Here is a 24,208-nt window from a genome sequence, read left to right as displayed (position 1 = left end):
TCCCTTTCTTAGTTTGTGAATACATTTGGATTTAGCCAGTAAAATACTAATGGACAAAAGTTAAAATTAACTTGTGATTTGGCAACTCCAAGATACAGAGAGAAATCATGAAGATTTAAAGTTCCATGGAGTTTTACCTCCACATCAGCGTTTGGTGCACAGAGGGCCGTAAGTGGAAGACGTGGTTGCTCACAGCCAGGTTGTGTTCCAGCCTGAAGGGCTCTAACACAACCCCGTCCCGCACAGGAAACGTCAGTCGTAGTTCCTCATTGTGGCTGGCTGAAATCAAGGACAAGGAGACAAGAGCATTCAGGCTATAAAAAATTTTTTGGGACATTCTTTATTTCCCTCATTTCAGATTTTTCAGTAACTGACCTGGAGGTGGAGGAAGGGCAGTGATATTTGGTTTGATGTCTGGAGGGAAAGGTGGCTTCACATCTTGGTTTGGCGACAGGTATGGAGGGATGTTACTGCCCGGAGTCATTGGTGGGGTGGGGTTACCCGGCACTGGTGAGTGTGGGTAGTTGCCCACCGGTCTAGGAGGCTAAGCAGAAAACAGTTGAACTTAAGTTAGATATTCATTGGAAGATGGGCCAAGTAATAAAATTAGTCAGTGGAATAAAAGCTCACTTACCCCATTCATATTAGCCTGGTTATATTGGTATCCACTCCCAGAGAAGTTATTTGTTTGGCCATTGAATGGTGGCTCTTGCTGCAATTAGATTAATCAGATTAATAACACAACATTTTATGTTTTGGTCTATTAATCATCACATTTTTAGCAAAAAGCACCTTATAGTACTGGCCCATGGGACCGCCATGTGGAGGGTATTGGCCTTGCAGCTGCTGTCCTGGCATCCTCTGCCCAGGGTAGCTGGGGGACGGCAGTGGTCTCGAGCCATTGGGGGTGGGATATTGCCCCTGCTGGTTGGGGAACTGGTTGTTTGGTCCATACTGTTGCCCACCATAGTTTGGCTGAGGATGAAAACTAATACTCAGCACACAAAATGCAGATAAATCTCACAGCTGGTGTTGAATAGACCACTCACCTCTCCTGGGTATGGTCTTTTCATGCTCTGCATACCCATGCCTTGAGGTCGGGGTCCAGCATAGCCATGCTGGGGCATCCTTTGGCCATGGGCCCCAAATGGCCCCATGCCTTGGGCCCTGGGCTGGTTCATTCCCATTGGAGGCCCACTCATGTTCGATGCATTCATGCCTGCACCCAGGTTTCCAGGTAAAGATGGAGGACCTCGGGGTCCTGACTGATTAATGAACTGGTTGTTGTATGCCTGGTTTGGTCCCATCTGGAAAGAGGAACTCATCTGGAAAACAAAATGGGTTCAATCAACCATCTCTGATGTAGTAAATGTTTGTTTTTAAAAATACATTGTAAATGACAAAACTATCTGACAAGTAAGAGAAAAGACACAGCATAACACTACCTGTACTTTCCCAGAACCTATAGGCTACTTTCACTGAACTTACAAATTACTTTCTGGAACTCCCTCCACATCTTTTAATCCACTAGCACTGAACTTACAGGGCGTCTTCTGGAACCTACGAGGTATTTTCCAGGACTTAAAGTCTAATTTTCATTCCTTTTAATGAAACATCCAGGTTATTTTCATTAAATTTACAAACTACCAGGCTACACCGGTATTGGAAGATGCTTAATAACTTAGAAGACGGTTTGATTGTACTTGCAGCTTATTTTCTGAAACCTATAAACTTCTTAATAGAACATAGGCTAATTAAATTATTACTTCTTGAAATATACAACCATGTAAGTTCCATAAAAGTATGGACAAAACACTAATTATTTTTATTGTATGAGTTTTTTATTTTGTTATAGAATTATCCACCCTTAACTGTAGATGTTCAGTAATGTGCCTATATCCACTTCACCCAGGTGTTGGGACAGTCAGTAATGAAAGAAATGTACTTAAATGCATAGATAATTAAGATTAAAAAGACAACTGATTTGAATGTGAATTGAAGAGTTTTATTCTTGCTCCAAGCAGCAAACTTTGTCTTACCGGTCCGTACTGGTTCATGTCCTTGTTCTGAGTCTCCTGCAGGGCCGCTACAGTTGCTGTGGCGGTGGCAGTTGCGGTTGCAGCTGCTGCGGCAACAGCGGCGGCTGCAGCAGCAGCAGCAGGTTGGGTAAAATCCGACGGAGGACGAGAGTTCGGAGGGATGCCTATCCCACCAGGTCCAGCATTTGGTCCTCCTGGGTAACTTTGCCAAGAAACAACACAATAAAAGTTACTACAAGCTCCATTTTCTAAATAATACAATGTAAAAAGTCCAGAGTTCACTTACTTGCCACCGTAACCTCCACCTCCAGGGTAGTTGGGTCGTCCATACATCCCCTGCTGCATGTAGCCTTGGTTTGAGTTGCCTTTGTTGGGGAACTGCTGCTGTGGACCAGTGAACTGAGGAGAGTTCATACCCGGATTGCTACCAGACATCCCTGAGGTCAAAGGATTACCCCCAGGATTCATGGGATTATTGTTGTTGGCCATGGGATTCCCTAACACCTGTTGGAAAACGACATAAACTCAGGTTTTGATAACATGAGATGAGATCCAACTCAAACAGTACTTCTGGCAGGGAAAGAATATTACCTGGCTCTGTGACGTGTTGGTCACGCCCCAGACGGTGGTCACCACAGACACCGAACCCGGAGGCTGATTGGTGTTTTGCTGCCAGGGAACTGAGTCATAGGGGAAAGAACCATCTCTGCAGAGGGGCAACACAAACACATTACTTATGTTGAATCCATATGGCTAGTAGAAATTTCTCGACTAGCATGGTCTGTCAGCTGACACAACATTAATGCCTATAATGTGTTAATGGCAACAGCAAAGTGACACCAACCCATGCGAGAGGCCTGGTTTCATGGAGCTCATCGGGGGCTGCATGGGCACTTTTCCCGGAGGTTCGTTCTGCCTGTTCTTCTGGTGACGGAGGAGGAGAAGTCGTCCCAGTTCCTCACACCACGAAGACAACAGAGCTAGAGAGAGAGCAGAAGAAGAGAATTTGACAGCACTGGTCAACACATGATAGTATTTTCCACTATGGGAAACACTCCTTCCAGTCAGGTTCCTTACAGAAGGACAGAATATGTGGGAAAAAACAACAACAAAAAAAAAACAGCGACAAAGAACTAAAAACAAAATTAGATATCAGACATATCAGTCTCAGTAACTCCTGCGTAAACTGAAATTAAGTTTCTAATAAGCAGTTCGTTAGTGTTTAAACTATTAGAATGTTATTTACCTCAATGAGAAGCTCAACACCAATGAAATTCAATGATGGATCATAGCTTTATGAGAGAAAGAAACTACAACACTGGGCAAATATAGCTGACCATCAACTGCCTAAAAACATATCAAACAGGATCCTAAACTATGACACTATTTAACTATTTACAAATTTACAAAAATCTAAAATTTGTGTTAAAACACAAAACAATATTTTAACATATATGTTGGAAAATCAGACATTTGCCAAATATAAAATAAAGTTAATTCAGTAAATAATTACAAATGATGTGATGACAGATAAGAGAGTGGGATACAAAATGCACATCAAACTTATGAGACTTTTATTTGTAGAAAGAAAAAACAATCTTTGTGTCATTTTCCCAACTTTGTGTTATTCTGTCACTTAAAAGCCAAATAAAATTCACAGACATTTGTGGTTATATTAGATGTGAAACAGCTCAAAGGATGTGGATATTTTGTTATAAATAGTAAGACTCTGCTCACCAAATGTCTTATCACAATTAGAAAGAAAAATATATTCTACAAACCTCTATTTACATTCTTAATACTTTTTAAGCCAAATCTCTCCAACAGTAAAAAAAAAAAAACATAACTACAGACCTAATTTATTGAGGGAAATAATGTAAATCATGGCTGTAATTATTCCTCATGGCCACTAGAGTTCACCCTGACTCTGTTTTGTCTACCACACTTAACCACCTACCACACAGTTTGACAGCCAACACAGTCTGTTGGATCATCATATGCTTTTCTTCTGCAGTGACTGTTTATGTACAAAGCACTCACTTTTGCTTTGTACATAAAGCGAAAGTGAGTGCTTTACTCCCTCTGATTTTATGAAGCTGCTGTCTGAAGCAGCAGAAACGAAAAAGGGAAGTGGATTCAATCTAAGAGGAAGGTAGCAACCTCTCCTTATGCTTCAGGGCCTGGAGGGGTGGATGGGTGAGTGACTTTAGCTGCAGTTCATGCAATAATAATAATAAAAAAAGTCACGTCAGTGTGACAGCAGAGAGCTCAGGCTGTCCTTGCATCTACACTGCAACATACACACATGGTCTGCCTTGCACATCCTGCCTTCACAATAAAAAAAGACTTCAGTGAGTCACTGACAGAGGAGACACCAGGCTAATGGGGTTGATAGGAGGGCTGAGCAAACAAAAGCCGCTGACTGCCGTCACAAAACTGGCAACCCAGGTATGTGGCCACACATGGCTGCTTGCACACACAGTACGAACTTTACTGACACTGTACAGTGCACAAATAAATAGGGCACAAGATGTTCTCTGACGCCGAGTCTCTGCATCGACACAAGTGCGCTGCAACCACCCCCGCCCCCAAAAGGCACCTCCTATCCTTTCATTTGAACACTGAGCACACCAGCCTCACTCTGTGTAAAGACGAGGGCTGGAATACAAAAGACGTGTACAGATGGTGCCAGCAGTCTCCCTCCTCTCCCTCCCGCTCCTTTAAAAGCAGCACGGGGCTCAGGCACAGAGGCAGCTGGGTTTTTCCTCCTCCTCCCCCTCCTCATCCTCCCTTCTTTTCCTCTTGCCTGTTCTTCGTGAGGCAGGTGCCAGGAGACAGGCTGTGCAGCTTCTCTGGAGAATTGATCCGACTTTAACACGTCTGTGCTCTAGCTGACAGAAAAGGCCGCTCAGGTGCAGTTAAACCAAACACCTCACACTTGCAGGTAAAGGCAACTTGCAACTTCCCATCAATTAAATGCAACCTGATCTAAGTGTGGCTTATAGATTAATACAAGTCTGTGTGAGAATGTCCTGCAGGGTTTTAACAGCAATCTCCCTCTCAGTAGAGCGCCTTCTGATGGGGAGAGTTTTTCAGTTCAACAGCCTGGCAATCAGCCAGCATGTTACAGCTCAATTAGGTCCCATTATTCACTTCCAACAAGAGGTAACTTGCACTTTTACCATAAACACATCTTCTGAATTTATCGGCTCGGGGTCAATTGACCCCATCGCCAATTTAAACCATAATTTCATGTCTACACATTATCAATGTACCTACATCATGGAATATAAGTTTTGATTTATACTATAGTTCAGTATTTTATGACCTACAGATAAATGGTAAAGTCATGGTCAGTGAAAAAAAACATTCTGCAGTGGGCGTAATTTGGTTTGCCTTTTGTTTGGTTCAAAATGTTTCAAAAGAAAAAAAAAGTAGAAATACAGAAGGACGAAAGGGCGCAATGACTAGCAGCCCAATTTATTCTATTATCATGTTTGCATGGGGTGTTGACAATCTTGCCATTTGGCAACTTTGCAGTTTTGGTCGTTTTGGTAAGGGAGGTTTATGTCTAGAGTGGATTGTTTTGTTACTAGCAGGGGAACATTGTGTTAATTTCTATAATCTACTCCTAGTCAACTGTATAAAAAATTGGTTATATTACTTGAATTATTCTGCAAGACGGCATGTTGATCAGTGGCCATAATCTGTTAGATTTCTTAAGAATCAGCTGGCCCAAATATTAATTAGTACCACTTAGTTAAATAAGATTTTTATTTTTTTTTTTACCCCTCCAGGGGGTCTTTTTGTGGGCTCTAGTGTCCCTTATATGACAGTGGGCTGACAGGAAACAGGGAAGGAGAGGGGGGAAAACATGCGGCAAATGTTGTCGGGTCCGGGAGTCGAACCCGCTACGGCCGCGTCGAGTACTGAAGGCCTCCAAATACGGGTCGCGCTAACCCCTACGCCACCACGGCACGCCCAGTTAAATGAGATTTAAATGTTTTTCTGACCACCACGAGAACAGTAGCTGGGAATTAAATGGTTTATTTACAGGTATAAAATGAAAGTTGAATGGGATGAAATTTTATTTCTTAAGAGTGAACTGATCCAGAGGCACTGACATGAGGCTTTCTGGCCATTTTCACAACCAACATTGAGAGCTTCAGGCAAGAATAAGCAGAAGAAAGAAATGTCTACAAATGGATTGAACACTTTACAACCACTTAAAGAAGAATTATTCTGCTCTACTGTTGGATAAAAGTCTTATCCCAGCTCAGTTACCACCTCAACTAAGCACCAGTTTGTTTGAATGTACACCTCTGTCATTCACTTAGAGGATTAACTTCAGGTATCATATAACAAGAGGAGAAACACACAATCATTTATTCCTTACACTCCAAACTTCATCTCTCTAACGAAAACAACTCTCTGAATGATGGACACAAAAGGATTACTGTTTCTCTTTTCCATGCCACCCCACAGATGGCCCTTCAATGGACGTGTCTGTCTCCCTCCTGCAGCCAAAACTGGGGAAAAGAAAAAAAAAAAAAAATCGCCTCAGGTGTTGGGTTTCCAAATGTCAATCTGAACAGATTCAAACTAGTGTTCTGTCATGTTTTTGTTGGTTTCCTTGGTGGCAAAGACTTTCTATCCTTCTTTCGGTGAAGAGAAAAGGGACAGCCCTATTTCCTTGGTAGATAGTCCCAAGGGGAACGGCAGAGTCTGAACGGTATTGATATTCTGGTGCTCAGCTGCCGCTGCCTGATGGTCAACCATGGCGAATGGCGGTAAACACATCTGCTGGGACTAGATGGGTGGTTCAGCCGCTTGGCCTCCAGCTTCCAGCCCTGTCATAAAGCCCCGGGGAGACATGACAAATGACATCGACTGCATCTCTGACAGTTGTTCAATGCTCTGTCCAATGATAATGTACAACCCCTATGCCCCACACACATTACCATTGTCAAGTATTTTGCTTTGGCTTGCCGCATGACTGTTTGCCTGCATCCAAAGCTTACTCACTTGTGACTGCCCGTTAGTGTTTGGAGGACTGGGGCAACCAGAATACTTCTGGATCCAAGAGAGAAATCTGGACTCGTATTTATTAGATTTACATTGTCATGGGATTACTTTGAAGTTAAACCAGTGACTTTATGCTAAAAAGTTCTTCCAAAGTACTTGCTAAACTTTCTTAAAAATCAATTAATTGAAAGGGACTAAAGGTTTCAGTGTGGTTTCTATTTCCATGTTACTTGGAATAAAGAGGCCTCTTAATGAACCGTTTATATGATTAAGATGTATTGAACCAGAAAAATAAAACATGGAGGAAACTCACGGTTTAGGAACAGAGTTACTTCATTTGGCTTAGACCTAAATTAAAATTTTGATAAGACATGAAAATCTTCAGAGAAATCCTCAATCCAAGGTGAGCTTCAGCAAATTAATCAAATGGACAATAATGCAAAACAAAAGAAGGGTAGAGTGATTTCTCACTTGATAGTTAATGAAAGTTTAGTTTCCTTGAAATTCCAAATAGATAACAGTAGTACAAACAATGACTCTCCACACAGCATCTGCTTCCGACTCCTTGCAGTCTTGAATCTATTTTTTACATGGAAGCTTTAGTATACATTTTTTTAGATGATTAAATTTGCATTGCGCAGATCTTGAATCTAAGTCGACGATAAGGCAACAATTGCAGTAGGGTTCTTATTTTAGTAATGCTCATCTAAAAAAGGATCACTTGAAACTTTGACCACCTTTCACTTAAAGTAATTCAAAACTGAACTCTTGTGAAGTTTTCTCTCCTGCAACTAAACAGAACACACACATTTTAAAGTAAGAACGTATTCACAAGACTACAATAAACTACAATCAGCGTAACCACAATGAATAAGGAATACAACAGCAAGTTGACGGGAGAGCTCTAAAAACATGGCATGAATGGCTCCCTTTACAAAAGGTCTAACACACACTTGCTGCCTCCTTTACAAGACTGCTCTCCGCTCTTCTCTTTGTCTCTTTTCCTTTTCTAACTCCTCTTTTTCTCTCCATTAACTGGCTCTGCACTGCAGGGGAGGCAGCAGGTAAGGCAGATGCCAGAAGCTCTTATGATCCCCATCCAACCCCCCCCCCCGCTCTCCCTCCTTGTTGCTCTGTATCTAATAGACACCTGCTCTCTTGTCAACCCTGGACAATCCACCTGGCATCGTCCCACATGGCGACTTGGCCACCAAACGTCCGCGTTAAAAACACAGTGTACACCCAATCATCACATTATCAGCATTACTTATACACATGTTTCCACCCTAACTCTAATAAAGAAGACCACCATATTTGATGTACGCTGCTCGTCAAAAATCATGACCCCAAAACGGCTTGTTTGAAGACATCCAGCCAGAAGGGCTGAAAGGAGAACAAAGAGCATGAGCAAACTAACAAGGGCAGCTCTAGTGGGCTGCACTCTGCAGTTTTTGATGCTGCCTCTATTCACATTCTATTCCTCCTCCCTTCTTCTTCTCTGCCCAAAAAGGGGATGAATGGACTCAAGGCTCCTGCAGGCCAAAGTCAATTAAACGAAGAGTGAGTGTGGGGAGCCCCTAGAATCCCTGGTAACAGAAACTGTGCAAAACAACCAAGTTTGGTTTTAGTCAAAGATTTAGTTTTACTTACAGCAGTACATGGAGTACTTATGAAAGTTTCTTCATAATAAATAAGAAAATACTTTAATGATTAGTTCCTACTGCAAGTCTACTCATCACGAAGGTGACCTGGATCATAATAATAAGTGGCTGACATGGATACCACCGGCTAGCTATCAAGCATCTCTTTGTTGTCACAAAATTTACACAACTGCTAATGCAATGTTCAAATAAAATGTAGCTTAATCTCATGTTAGACTATGCAGCTTCACTCACCTCAGGATGCCAAATGCTTTGAGAAACTACAATAGAAGATAGTCTGACCTATTTTCTTGATCACTTTGTTATAGAGAGCATCAAATTGCCCAGTCAGCACAAGACAGGCAGTCCATCATTACAGAAAATGGGGAGAAAAAGAAAAGTGAGCCAATTGGATTTTGGCTTCCCTTGCCTTTGACAGAAAATAATTACAGGACTTGTTAAATAATGGTAGAACAATATTAAACTAGCACAAGGATTCCAATAGATTTTTTATTACAAAATTACATACTTTTCCTGATTCATGTTTGCTGCTTTTAAAAAAATAATTATTTTATGCACAAAAAAATCAATTAAATTTAAATACAAACTATTATTATTAAGAATGTATTTCAACAGAGGTTGTTTTGATAGATGGATGGATGGATTTTATGGTTGATGTGTGGTCTCAATAAAAAAAAAGGTTTTTACCAGTGTAAAAAAGCTGCATTGTGGATTGAAATAAACAGTTATAAAACAGCCTGTTTATTGAGACCAGACAACTGTCCCTGTCTGCACCTCATCTATGTCTTGTTTCTTGCATTATTTTCTCTGCGGCTCTCTTGGAAGCCACATACTGGAGTCCTGTCAATGAGTGCTTAGGATCCGTTGCCTTGCGGGGAGCCAGACTTGCTGGCTAGGTTTTATGGCCCATTTCAGGGCTGCCCCGACTTAAATACAGCCTCCTGCTGGCCACATGGCCACAATGTCGTGCCATGTCCATCCGAGGAGGAGAAGCTTGGGAGGGGGAGGGGAATTTGCTGGAGGCAAACCAGAAAGGTTTTACTGAAGCCATGAGCATATGGGGCCAAGTGGAGGGAAAGAAAGCAGAGACAAATAAAGGAAAACGCAGATTTGATTTTATTGAAATCCAGTGTTCTTTAACTTCCCACTCATTCAAATGTTCAGATTTTAAAAGAAGCACAGTCAATCTGCTTGAGATGCAAATACAGATCTGTGAATGTGAAAAAGCTGAAATCCTGAATAAAAAAATCAATAGAGAGAAGATAAGATGTTTATCTTCAAAGTGAATCTCGGCTCACTGGGTTCAGATAAGGATTATTACTGTAAGCCTTTAAAGAAATCTATTTAGTACTAAATGAATGCCAGTTGGAGGATTTTGTGAAGCATTTGACAAAATTATGCAGATCTCATTGCTGCAACTGTCATGTCTTAGTTATGGTTAAACACAAGCCAACACTCGCCTAAGAAAACCAGGTTCCTAACATATTTTCTCCTAATGTATGCAACAATTATGTTTGTTTAAAATAGAGCCCATATTGTTCAGACCCTTTTGAAATTTGTAAGACTGTTTACATCCTTCTAAGAATTTATTGAATGTACGTATACAGACCGACTTTCAAATATGTTTTTACCCGTTAAGATGACTGGATACAAACCTACATCTTTACATCTCAATACACAATGCACAAATGTGGCAAATGTAGGTTTGTGTAGGATGTCAAGTTTGACAGGTCTTAATTGCATTAAGGTGTCTTAAAGGGTTTTATGATGTTTTAGTAGATTAACATCGTTATAAAGCACTGATTGCAAAACTTTCATTACACATCCCTCCTAAGAAAATACTCCCAAACAGTAACGTGCCTTTTTGTAAAAGAAGGGAAAGAAATACAATCCTTATCTTTTTTGTTTGAAAGATGATGCTCATTTACTTTAGCTACACCATGCATCCGTTTCTACCACAATTTTTTTCTTTAGATCGACTTTCCATTAATGTGTTTGCATACAAGTACCCTGCAAGCAATCAGCTACGTTAGCACTGACTTTTTGTGACTTGTCCTCCTTGTTGAGGTGGTAAACAACTGTCAGGTATTCTTCATAATAACACGATCATTGCAAAAATATTGCTGTATTAGAAATGACACACCCATAAGCATTCCGCACTGGTTTTCCAAATTGAAACTTTAACATGGTTAAGATGGATTTCGTCATTTGCAGATCTATGTTCTAACTTGAGAGGTAAAAACATAGCTTCCAGTACTTCTTAGTTCACTGGTAGTCTGCTTCATCTTGTAGTAGAAGTTGCAGTAGTGTTCTTAGATAAGGTCCTCCAATACAAACCGACTATTAAAAGTGGCAACGTTAATGTAAATTTATTAGACAAATGAATGCTGGCATGTTTTATTGCTATTTCTGCTTTTCAGCTCGACATTACAGCTATTATGTAAATTGTTGACACCAAAATTTACCTCCGAAGCCGATCCAAGTACCATTCTTGGTACTTTTTTTCAGTTTTTATATTTTTCCAATATATAAATTGGAAAAATATAAAGGACCTATAAGAAATAGGTCATTTAAATGTCATAGTATTACAGTGCAAACACATTAAGAAATGCTAAATGAATGATTAAATGAGAGTGTAATTGACATTTCAGTGTGCTGTTTAAGAAATATATTGTAACCAATGAAACCAATATCCAAAAAATGTGAATAGTCGTCATCAAAAATCAAACAAGATCACATCAATTATGAACCCTGCGACCGATGAACCTTTCACCTTCCCAAATAGCCACCTGTACTGACACAGTGTTTTTAACCATGCACGTCTCTGACCAGATTATCAAACCAGCAAAGACGCAGCTGACAAGAGCCAGATTGTTTCCCAAAGCAACAGGCTGCCATTAACAAAGCCCCTGCCTTAAGCCCCTGTCCACCATGATACTAATTAGGCAGAGAGCAGATGTGCCCGGAGTAGTGCCCACCTAGGGGTGCTGGACAGGGCCTGTAGTGTCACGGCTGCATATGTTGGTGGCTGATTCACCTGTGACCTTTTCACAGCACGCTTCAGGTCAGAGCCTGTTTGGAAATGGGGAGAAAAAAAAAAGACACTTGGGGAAGCGGGTCCGGTCCTGGCACCCCTCTAGGCTCATTAGAGACGTCCATATGTGCAGCAGCTCAGGATCTGAATGAAAAAGCTCCCTCAAGATAAACACTAGCTAAGTGGAACATTCAAAGTTGATCCAGGATAAGATTATTGGGATACTAAATATTTTCAAATCTTGCAGTTACATTAGTTCTATCAGGAGGAATGGGCCAGAATTCCAGCAAAGTATTGTAAGAAGCTTCTGGATGGCAGTGCCAAATTAGCCAAATACTAAGGAAATATAAGCAAACGTTTGCTTTTGAAGTCGCTGACAAATAAAACTGACATATTCTTACACTCATTATTGTAGAAATAATTGTGGTAATTCTAATTAGCCTAAAAGAACAGAAATTTGGTCAGATTTGATTTCAGACGGTGAGAAAAAGTGTATGTATGAATAAATAAATATTTAAAAAGAACATTTCAGGAAACAAGTAACTTGAGACAATTAAGCAAATACATGATAACCCATAGGTTTGATCATAAAATAATATAATAAATCTTGTCTAGTGACGCAGAAAAAAACTAATTTCTGAACTGAGAGGTGGGAATGAAAGGTTAGCGTTACCATGTAAAATAAAATCAGCAAAGTGTTTTCATCACATCAAGTAAATCTAGGTTTTGATGTTTTGAATGCTTTTACATATTTGGCTCTACTAGACATCACTTTCTCCCTTTGCTATAACTACTGTACGGATTGACAGTATAATAATTTGTTGAAGTTTTAAAGCTTTATCTCTGCTTTTTTCTTCTTCTTCTTCTTCTTTGCTGCCCCAGTGTGGTGCTAAAAAACATCTTGCTTTTTTTGTGTGACCATTAAATCCTGCCCCTGAATATAGAGAGTGAGCTTTGTTAAACTGGGGAATATGCTTACCTCTAATTTATTGACAGCTTCACTTCAAAACACGTCATGTGGTAAATAACACTGTCGGAACAACCTGCTTAAATGAAAAAAATATGACACATCTTGTTTGTTCATGGGTTATTACTACAGACCTGTTCACCTTTATTTTGGACACTTCTGTTATAAAAGTCAGATCATCATATTCAGTTAAAGTTTAATTCTTGATCTGTGAGCAACATAAGTGGAATCAAAATCGCTCTATTTTTTTATTTAACTGAACTATCACATAAAAGCTGTAACCAAGTCACAGGCCGTGTCTGTTTGTGGCTTATGTTCTTTAATTTCAGTAACAAAACGGTTTCTTGGACAAATGTACTTATCACAACAGCAATCAGTGTATTTCCGGATACTGCTATTTCTCCGCTGAGAAAATGAAAATAAAAAGGTCAAAGCTATTTGACCTTTGGAAAAAAACTAAATGTCCAAGGCAGAGCAGAAGAGGTGAAGCTGACAGAGCAACAATGGCCAACAAGTTGGACAAATCTTCTCCAAAATCTCTTATTACAGACATTTTCCCAGACAGATCTACCAAATGATTGTCCACCAGAGTTAATTCATTTTCAAAACACGATTAATACTCACTAAGGGTAACATAGGGCTGGTGACTCCACTACCTTATAAACGTATGCATGACCCTTGAACCTTTGAACATTATTACTTTACACTCAAAAACACAATTGGTTTAGGATTTCATTTAAAAGCTCAACAAAACAGCTTAATAATGAAGTGGAAGGATAGATGATTTTCTCATGAAAAGAATACCTAAAAAGGGTTGTGTGCAGTTTAATTGAAATCCCTTCGTTCTGAAATCCCATAATAATATCCAGCAAAAAAATTGCCTTCATAAGACACCAATACAAATGTTAGTGTGAATCTAGCTGTTCTATGAAAGCCTGAGAGGTTTGTCAGAGAACTCCAGTGAAAAAAACAGCCCCATGAAGGCCAAGAAATATGGCAGACCTGTTAGAGTTATAGAGATGTTCGAAGCAGAGTTCAGTTATAAAACAATACTCCAAAACTTTGAACATTTCAGAGAGCTTTGTTCCAATTAATCAGTTATAGCTGGAAAGAGTATGGCACAACTTCAGACCTAAAAACTACGGCCACCCACCTAGACTGAAAGGCCGGGCAAGGACTGCATTAATCAGAGCAGAAGCCAAGAGACCCATGGTAACTCTAGAAGCTCAGCTTGGAGAATCTGTTGACAGGCATGTACTCCCTATATCTAGCCATTATGGAAGAGTGGCAGAAAGCATTAAGAAGACCTGTTTACAAACTGTGAAGGAGACAGAGCTCTGGTTAGATGAGACCAAAATTTACATTTTTGGCCTACAATCAAAACAGTACATGTGTAAGAAATCTGTGGAAGACTGTTGTGATTGTATTACACTGTGGGAATGCTTTTCTTCTGGATACACGGCAATTCTAGAAGAAAAAGGGTTGTGTGCAGAAGACGTGGGAACGGCTTTTGCAAGGCACCATATCTTTTCCTGTGTCCCGCGATTTTCTGCTGGATTCAATTTAATTGTTGACTAATTTAATGAATTATTGAGTTGCCTCTTAATTGATGAATTGTTTTATGATTTTCTGTCACTAGTGACCTATTTTGATTGCTTGATGGGAAGAAAGGCAGAAAGAAAGAGGAGAGAACATGCATTAAATGACCTGTAGTTGGGAATTCGCAAGTCATTTGCTATGGGATCCTAGCCTCTGTACATGGTGTGGCTACTCCACAAATTTGTTTTATATAAATTAATTTGTATGTGTAAGAAAACTGGACACATTCAAAATCTAAATCTGCAGTTCAGACTGCAAAGAAAACTGGAAATTGTTACTGGCAGGTAAATGGTGATTTGGTGTGTCTGTTTATTAGTTTTCCATTTCAAAAAGCTGCATTATATCTGGTACAAACTTCCAGAACACTGCTAAAACACTGAGTTCATTTAAATCAAAGCTAAACACCCACATGTTTAGAGCTGCCTTTGATTACAAGCAAATGGAACAATGTAGATCGTTTGGAAAACTGCTGCTGAACCAATGGATTCCTTCACTTGGCGAAACGTGTGTGTGTGCTTGGCTCCTGTCACTGCTTGACAAAACTGCCGAGAGGCTCATGGAAAACGCTGTCTCAAGTAGGTCAGAGCAACCCTCAGAGATAATCAAGGCCATTTTGACCCCTTCTGTGTCAGCTGTAAGTGGGTCAAATGCAGCAGTCAGCTGTTGCGCCTCCGTCATGCGGGGCGCTGCAAGCCACTCGTCATGCTGTCAGCCCCCATTTGCCCGCCTGCGCCCAACAACGCAGAAATCAACCCTCCCTCTGTCCCTCCAGGGGTGGTACAAAGTAAAGCACTCTTCTGCTGCAGAAGCACATCCACCTTCCCTGATGTCAATGATTGTCCTGTACACCCCCCCTCCACCCTCAACACTCGTTATCTGTCATCTACTCCTTTTGACAGCTCACAGCTTTGCAGCCTCGTTTCACTCAGACTGTGGCAGTCAATCCTCCTCGGCACTCCTTCCATGTTTCAAAAATGCCAGCTGACTCCAGCGACGTCTCATCACTAATACAGAGCAAAGGGAGCTCATGTGCCTGGAAAACACTTCTGAGCGCAAATCTGCAACAGCAGAACAAAAGCGATGCGGGGCAGCCTTAATCTCTGCACTACTGAAACCAGCAGCTATTGTAAACCTCTCTTTCAGTGTCTTTTTTTTTATCCCTCCCACCTTTTCTCTCTTCCATTAAAACATTCCTCCTCTCCCACCCCTCACCTCCCTCGTTCCCACCACCACCCACCCCTCTCAGTGTCTCAGGGCAGCGGCTTCCTCTCTCCGTCTCCACCGCGTGTCCAGTGGCTGACTGCACAATACGCATCAATTATTCATGGCCGCGCTCTCCGTTTTGCAGGCAAAACCAATCACAGATGGAGTCACCGCTAATGGGGTTCCTGCTCCACTTGCCACCGGCTTTTTTTTCCTTCTTCCTGCACTTGAGCAACAAATACCCCCAGAGACAACAAGGAGGAAAATTAAAAAAAGAAAGGAAAAAATGGATAAGCTGCTGAAAGAGAAGGAAACTTCATAGAGCAAAGGAGGAGAAAAGGTTTGTGTTCAGAGAAGAAAGCAGGCGGCACTGCAAATCATTCACCAAATAAATCAAGGAGCCGGCTTCGGCAGCAGGAAAGGGGTTAAAGACACAGAGATATATGGGGGAGAGGGATGGGAGGGGAGGACAGGCAGAGAGAGGGAGAGAACCAAATGCTTATCTCCTCACCTCGGATGTATGCAGCTGTTATTGATGTATCTTCTTTTTCTGTCTAGTGATCCATTGCTTGCTCTCCCAATACACACATCACACAGAGGCAGCCACAGCCACTTCGCCAGAAGGGAGAGAGCGTGAGGGGTGGGAGGAGAGGGGAGTGGAGGGAAAAAAAATGCAGGCAGCTCACATTTCAAACTTGCAAAGGGGGGTGGGGGGTGGTGCCTAATGTGCTAGACAGCCTGTGTCCTGGCCCGGGTCCAGAGCGACGAGTTAAAGAAGCCTCAATCAGTCGGCTTAGAGCTGCAGGGAGATGCAACGCGGGTGTCGCAGAAAGCGCCACCGGTGTCGGTTCAGGTGAAACTGCGATTCCGACCCGCTAACCTGGCTTTGAACGCATTCACTTGACTTAATCCATCAAAAATAGTCATTGTAATTAAAGGGCATAAAGGAAGAGGAGGAGGAGGCTTCTCAATGCACTGAGGGTCGGTATCAGAGAAGGAGGGGCCAATTAGACCACATTTGTCTCTGAGTAAACACCAGACCCACTAAGCCTTTGGTTAAATAATTACACAGCTATAAAACATGTAAACTGCAGGTAGGCATGCCACCTGAGGCATATCCTTGTGTGCAAATAAAACAACTTGCACACGACTTGTTTGTTGTTCAGATATATCACTGCATCTCAATAAGTCAGAGAAATCAGCAAAATATTAATTTTTTCCAGTATTTCAATTCAAAGCCTGGAACATGCTTTGCATAAATTTATGACACACACAAAAGAATATATTTCAAGCATTGACTTGTTTTCATTATTGCAGAATATTAAAATAATAAATAGCACATATGAGACCAATAATGAAGAGCATAAAATACAGAATGTTATAAACAATTGTGGAAAAAAACGGCCAAATTCACAGCTGTTCAGAAGACTGTTATTGATACCCTCCTTGAGGAGGGTAAGTCACAAAAGGTCATTGCTGAAGCAGCTGGCTGTTGGAGGATGGCTGTATCCAAGCAAACTGATGGAAACCTGAGTAGAAAGTGTGTTAGTTAAAAAAATAAATCACATCTCAAATAAGAATAGATGTGTACTGCACTCAGTATGTACACAACAGAACTTTGAACCATCGAGTGACAGTTCACCTCTTTTTATTCTCCTTCAAGCACAATGCTTCTCACTATTTTATTTAGGATTGGTTCAGTTGCAGCTCATGTCTGTCTGTGGTTGCTCATAAAGCTCTGATTCCAGCCCAGGCGCAGGTCTTGAGAACCTCCACCAAAATCCTCATCGCAAGAATCAACTTCTCAAGCTTGTGGTTATGGTGCAGTTTTTCTTCCACTTAACTTCCCATTAATATATTTGAATACAGCATCCTGTGTTTCTACAGCAGTGACCTTTGTTAGCTTACACAGTGAGCATCTGCTGTTTTTTCAATAATCTTGTAGACCAAAAAATAAAATTTCTGCTTAATTGTTTTTTTAAATCTATAGATTTTATTTGTTAAAAATTGCTCAGAATTTGAATTATGGCTTAACATTAGCTTTAAGTCATTATGGTCCAAATTTACAGAAATAAAAATGCTAAATAATGCAAAAATAATATTCTCTGCGTGCCATAAATCTACACGAGTTTCATTTGTTGGATAGAATTACTGAAATTAAAAGTTTTTAATGATACTGATTGATATGCACCTGTAGAAATATGTATCCCAGTGCTGCCCAGGATGTAAAATCACTTCAAGAGAGGAAGGTCAGAGGAACTCCAAGGCTCTTATCTTTCTGCTCTGCATTTACTCTCCTGGTATTTACTATCAGCTAAGTGTGCGGCGGGTGACTTAAAGCCCTGCAGACCTTCTGAAAGTTAGCCCATCAATCATGGTTGGCTGGGAGTCCTCAGTGATCATAAAGTGCTCCAGAGAATTAGGTGCACATACTTCCAAGTACGAAGAACTTTAACCTCGTAAACTCCGGTAAGCAAAGGGGGAAAAAAATTCAATAAAATCACACCACCTCGACGAGCTATTACTGCTTTACCAAATCCATTAAAACACATTACAAAGTCTTTTGGAGATTTGTTTAAAAGATAACAAAAGGGTAAACATCCACATTGGACCTTTTTGATTCCAATACAGGGCTTCCTATATAGTCTGGAAATATATTTCCAGAGCCTGGATGAGTACAGAAAAAAAGAGATTGAAGAATGAAAGTAAAAAATGTCTTTATAAACCTTTAACATTTTAATATTTTCTCACCTTGCAATCAAACACTTCTTGCATTTTTGGAGGGGGAATTTTACATGACAGACATTGCAATTGCAAAGCAGAATTAAATCATCCATTGTCTAATCTCCCAGCGTCAAGGGGACATGTCCTCTGTCCTTCACATCACAGAGACAAAGAACCATACAACCAACGCTGCATGCAACTAATGATACAATAACTGCCCACCCCTAAACTAAACTGACCAATTAACCTAAGGCTCATATTTTTGGAAGTGCTTGCAGAGAACCAATTCAAAACTTAATGCAGAAAAGCACTGGTTAGCAATCTAACCCAGGACCTTCTTGCTGCAAGGAAGCAGTGCTAACAACTGTGCCACTGTGCAGACAAATGAATTTATTCTCAGTGTAAATACATTCAAATTCAATTCATCATCCAAAAACAGAAAGACTATGGCAAAACTGCAACTTGACCAAGAGGTGACTGTTCTGTTCACCTAAACTTGCAGATTGTGAGAGCATTAATTAGAGAAACAGCAAAGACACCCGTGGAAACTCTGGAGCAGCTGGAGAGCCACATAGCTCAGGTAAGAGAATCTGGCAACAGCACAATGAGCCATACACTCCACAAAACTGGGTTTACGATGAAGAGTCGCAGAAGGAAGGACACAGGAAACATGATGAAGATGGAAAAAGCTTAATCCAGAGACATTAGAAGACACTGAATCTATCTGCATGCAGTAATAAACAGATGGCCACACTGCATTGTCTTTATCAAGCAAGCAAACAACACCCACACTGTATCTGGATCCCGTTTGCTAATGCTTTTACAGATTAGAAAACACCCCCTTGATGTTCCGCTTGGCACACCCCTACATTCACAGCAACATGAAACAAAACAATAAGAACACTTGTTTTTTTTTTAAATCAGACTGACACTGTTAACTACAACCTGCAGTGTTTAAAGATCGAATGTCATGAATGTGTAAAAACGAGTGTAGCACCAACCGAGCCTGACCAGCGCGAGAACTAATTATCTGCTGAATGGCTGCTTTGCCAGCCGTTTGTTACATGGAGGGAATGAATGGCCCGAGGAGCTGAGAAACTCCAGCCTGCTCCTCCCTCTTATAAGTCGGCGCCTCTTTTCACTCTTTTGAGTCGAGGAATTCCAACAACCCAGTCAGGCACAAATGATTGGGAATGCGCTGCTCGGAAGAAATTGCAATTACGCTCTCCCCACCCCACCCCCGAAACTCTTGAATGCCATCAGGTGGTTTGGAGTGACACTGATGGAATAGATCTAACAGGGCTTGTATTGATGGAGAGACAACAGACAGGAGGGACTGATGAGTTTATCCACACCGGGTCGAGCTGAATGATCTCGCTGCTTTCAGGCCATCGCAGCCTCACGTGCACAGCTTCGCCCCGGCAGTCAGACAGTCTCAGTAATCACAGATTAATAGAGCAGGCTAATCCCATTCACAGGGAGGTCACTATGAGCAGACAGGCACCCTTCCCCCAACTCTGCAAAAAAAATAAAATAAAAGCAGCAAACGGACACCACGCCACCTCCCGACACCCACCTTTTTAGTGTATCCATTAAACAGATCAGCAGTTCAATTCACTGAATCACACATTGTTGAGCTTTTCAATTCCACTTTGATCAGAAGGGATTAGATTTGCAACCAGCATTATCTTAACTTCTACAATCCCTTTAAATATGCCAGCTGATACCATCAATTGGTTGAGATAATAAGGCTTTAATGACATTTTACCCTCTTGCAAAAAAAGAAAGCAAAAATTAATTCAGTAAATTATTGGAGGCATTTCATGATTAATCAATTTGTCAAAGCTACCAGCCGTTTTAGCTCTGAGCTGACTGCGCACATTGATTTCCACCTAACCCCTGCCTCTCTCAGCACAATTTTGCAGCATGTTTCAGGAGACGCATTTAGAGGGCATCAACGGAAATGTAGCGGCCAGCAACCACAGCGTGTCAGAGCCGAGGCGAGTTGGAGCTGCTGGGCCAAATCTGATTAACTTATTAGCTCAATCCACTGACCTGATGTCTTTGGAGCATAGAGATTGACAATTTTTCTCACCCCGTTTTAAATAAAATGTGAGCAGAAAGCAGTCATGAGGCAGAAACCCCTCCAGAAAAGTTTACACAAGATGTCCACATTGGTGCCAAACCCAAAAGTCAGCGTTAAGACATTATTTCAAGAGTTTGATTTGGAAAACTTTAAAACGGATTTTAGAGGGACTCAAATTTTAACCTTTAATTACTTCAATTTGAATCATTTTGAAATTTAGTTAGGATTTAGTTTGTTTGGTTTGGATTTAACAAATTTTGTAAACTCTGCAAAAAAAATTTTAATTGTTGAAATTGAATTTCACAAATTAATTGACTGGAAGTCTAAAACAGTATGCCTTTTCTAATTTTTAATCCAGACGTCTGATATTTGCATTCTTTCAATTCAAAGTCAAATTTGAGCATTTTATAACCACCGGTACTTTCAAATTTTTGTTAATATAAATAGTTTTTACTTATAGGACCAGAGCTGAAGAAAATAATAGACATAAAAGTGACATTAATGGCTAGAAAAGTAAGTGACTGCATAAGCACATTTATGAATTACCGGTAAATAAGTAAATATTGCAGCTCTTCAAAGCTTGTTTTTATTCTCTTGAATTTAGATGCACCAAAAACAGCCGATTTATAGGGACAGCTATTGCAGCCCATGCCTTAGTGCCCTTTTGGTGGCGCCACTGTCAAGAGATTAGCATCTGCTATTAAAGTCTTTTTAAATCTATCTGAAAAGGAAAATGGGGTTTCTGAGAAGTCTCCCTCTCCACAAACACTGACTCATCCGACTCCCATCATACTAATAATACATTTGTATTTGTACAGTGCTTTTCTAAGTACTCAAAGACGCTTACTAGCCCCATCATGGGATTCTCTCCCCTGCTCTGTTGCACGGCAACAGCCCCGCCGGACATCAGGCGAGCAGGTCCTGCCCCCTGGGATCTCTGTGGGAGTGTCCTTTTATAGTCATCTCCTCCAGCTTCTACAGGCTGTTTTCTCTGGAACTTAACCCCCCCCCACCCAAAAACCACTCCTTCTCTCCATAGCCATGCCGGAAACACATCCCTGTTGTTCTTTCCTCTGAATCCATCTCCATTCCAAAAATATTCATGCTTACTGATACATAATTGCCCATGAAATGCACTTTAGGATACCACCCAAACGAGACCGAGCTCAGCTTTCCAAATGATTACTGTAGCAGGAAATTATTCAGACTGCGGATCAATTGGCAATCTTATCTAAGCTCATAAAATAGGCCCTGAGATTTGATTAAGCATTAGGCAGAATTAGAACATTTGGCTGTCTTAGTTATTTGCAGACAGACTGATTCCTAACTCTTAGCTGAAATAACAGCAGCATGACCTGCGCATAAAGTGGAGAAAAGAAAATCAAACACATACAAAATTAAACCAATATGTGGCTGTCAGTCTCTTAAATCAAGCAGGCTCAACAGCATAGTCAAGCGCAGGTTTTCCCATGATTCATGAAAAGTGGAAACCACAAATCATCACTTGCAACAGATCACAAAATATTTCTTATCTTTTCTGCTACTGACAGCCTACACATATTTATTCCCACCACGCTTCAGCTCGCCGTTCTCCCAGCTTGTAAACACATTTAAGATATCTGAATTTTCACCAATAATTCATCAATGTCTGTAGACGTCGAAACTCTACAAACACAAAATGTCATCAGCAGTGATGACAGGTTTCTGGCCCGTGTCACACACGGATTATTACTCTTCATCTAAAACCATAAATCAAGTTTCTCTGTTTCCTTTGTGTGATGAAATGAAAACTATGTTAATGTGAGCTGCTGCCAAATACGGTTGAGTGTAGTTTTTATTACTATTTCTTTAGGACCTGTGCTCTCAGCAGTAATTATGCGAAAAAGTATCAGGGTTACAGATAAACTCTGGTCTTACCTGCTGATTTTGGAGTGAACTTGTCCCTGTTGGCGGCGCAGACGGCTAGGAGTCGATAGCCCAGGTCCAAGTCGAAGCCTTGCTGCGCTGCTACGCGGCTGACCACCTGGACACAGTGAGAAGAGGCAGAACAGTTTTTAAAAGAATCATAGAAAAATATGATTATGACTATTTTTCAGTGAAGTGGTTTACAGTACAAAAGTTTTAATAGCTCTTACACCTGTTTAGCTTTAAGAGGGTTGCTGTAGTATTTAGTCACACTAGAGGAAAAAATCTAATTGAATGGGATTTTGTGTGACAGACTAACAGAAAGCAGGGCATATTTGGAAAGTGGAAAAAGGGTGACAATATTTTCATAATTTCTTGTGAAAAACAAAATCTGAAAAGTATGGGGTACATCTATATTTGGATGCACACTGACTAACAGAGGTTAGACATGAAGAGCTGCAGTTACTCTTCATGTCACCAGCTTTCCACATGTAGAGACTGATTCTACCTTTTTAACCACAAAAAAAGTTCAAGTTCAGTAAGATTAATTAGAGTATCTCTGAACAGCAAACCCTGCCACATATTCTAAATTGGATTCAAGACTTTCACAGAACTATTGTAGCACATACATATGCTTTGGTCTAAATAATTAAATTGTAGCACTGGTTGTATGTTTAGGGTTATTGGCCTGCTGTACGGTGCACCTTATTTATTCTTCCTCCACATAAAGTGAGGAGGTCCGTAAATGAAATATCTACAAAGGTCACACTGTTAGAGGCCTGTATATAATTTTTATTTTGAAATTCAGCCATTGCAAGAAAAAGAAAATCTTTATCAGGAGTGCCAATAAATGTGGAAGCTACTGTGCATGTAAAAACAAGCTTGAAAAGTGACAACTTAGAAATTCTGAATATTTATTTATTATATAAATATACAAAAATGCTGAAACATTCATACATTTGTATTTATTTCATAGAAATGTCTGGGAAATGTTGACAACAAATTTTAAATAAATATTTAAAGTTATTCCACAGGGTAGTTTCCATCAAATTCTACAAAAATTATATGTTTTTCCAACCTGAAATCCTGTAACAGTCAAACCTTCCAACTTTATTCGATGATAGTAAAAAGTAAAGAATAGACATGACAGGTTTAACTCTTCTTGAGGATGCTGCATTTGACTTTATCTTGATCTAGTGACCTTTTGGCAGCATCAAAGATCCAATTCAGCTTAAATGATGGACATACTAAGAGTTTATAGCTTCCATATGAGTCGGTTGACAGCAGGACGAGAAGCAAATGTGGCCTCCAGCGCAGAGATGACCCACTGAGAGGAAACATTAGGAGACACATCAACATGCCATCGGAGGCGATGTAAATCACCATAATGTCCTGCAACAATCCTTTGATTTACCCTTACCATTATCAGCTCAAAGAGAGCTCCTCGAATCATGATGACCCTTCAGGACATACAGGGTTCTGTTTGGACCCACTTTGAGATCTTTCATCCCTCCTGTCCTTTCTACGTCCTGCCGTCACACTTCGAGACAAGTTCTGAGGTTGTAGAGCTGAACTCTGCCGCATGCAGTGTGTCATTATCTCCAGTAAATATAGTCCTGACGTGACACCAGCTCAGGATACGTACATCTGGGCTTTATTTAGAGGAATGTCCCATTAAGCAGAAGAAATATGAGCAGAGACGGCCAAATTAGACTCTGAGCTACTGAGGGATGTTTTCCTAAATGGTAATTTCAGTGTAAAAAGTGGTTCTAATTCCAGGTCTTTAATTGTACACAGTTGGTGGAGTTTAGGTGGGTTTGTCCTAAATAGGGCCAACATGTGTGTTATATCTTATACAGTAAACCAGCCGTGTGATTGTGACACAAGCCGCTTTACTATTCAGGAGTATATTGTGACAGAACATTTGTGTCATCCTTAAATAATGATCAACTAAACAGTTCTCTG

At 40.6% G+C, this 24,208-nt stretch overlaps 1 protein-coding gene across 3 annotated transcripts in view; it reads right to left on the bottom strand.

Moving 5' to 3' along the window:
- The window catches only part of LOC114152049 (zinc finger MIZ domain-containing protein 1), a 124,201-nt gene that overhangs the window by 7,853 nt on the left and 92,140 nt on the right, over positions 1 to 24,208 (bottom strand). For 2 of the 3 annotated variants that reach the window (XM_028029711.1, XM_028029712.1), the window contains exons 5-14: positions 22,256 to 22,361; positions 2,884 to 3,019; positions 2,631 to 2,745; positions 2,326 to 2,543; positions 2,040 to 2,241; positions 1,050 to 1,325; positions 793 to 975; positions 635 to 712; positions 376 to 544; positions 138 to 279 (exon numbers count right to left, since the gene is read on the bottom strand). In XM_028029711.1, the coding sequence (XP_027885512.1) occupies positions 138 to 279; positions 376 to 544; positions 635 to 712; positions 793 to 975; positions 1,050 to 1,325; positions 2,040 to 2,241; positions 2,326 to 2,543; positions 2,631 to 2,745; positions 2,884 to 3,019; positions 22,256 to 22,361 (1,625 nt within the window). Of the gene's footprint in view, positions 1 to 137; positions 280 to 375; positions 545 to 634; positions 713 to 792; positions 976 to 1,049; positions 1,326 to 2,039; positions 2,242 to 2,325; positions 2,544 to 2,630; positions 2,746 to 2,883; positions 3,020 to 16,039; positions 16,162 to 22,255; positions 22,362 to 24,208 lie in introns of those variants that run through there. The other variant, XM_028029713.1, reaches the window with a different exon arrangement.

This window comes from Xiphophorus couchianus, chromosome 10, assembly GCF_001444195.1.
Source record: "Xiphophorus couchianus chromosome 10, X_couchianus-1.0, whole genome shotgun sequence".
Taxonomy (NCBI): Eukaryota; Metazoa; Chordata; class Actinopteri; order Cyprinodontiformes; family Poeciliidae; genus Xiphophorus; species Xiphophorus couchianus.
This window is presented reverse-complemented; position numbering and strand designations above follow the sequence as displayed.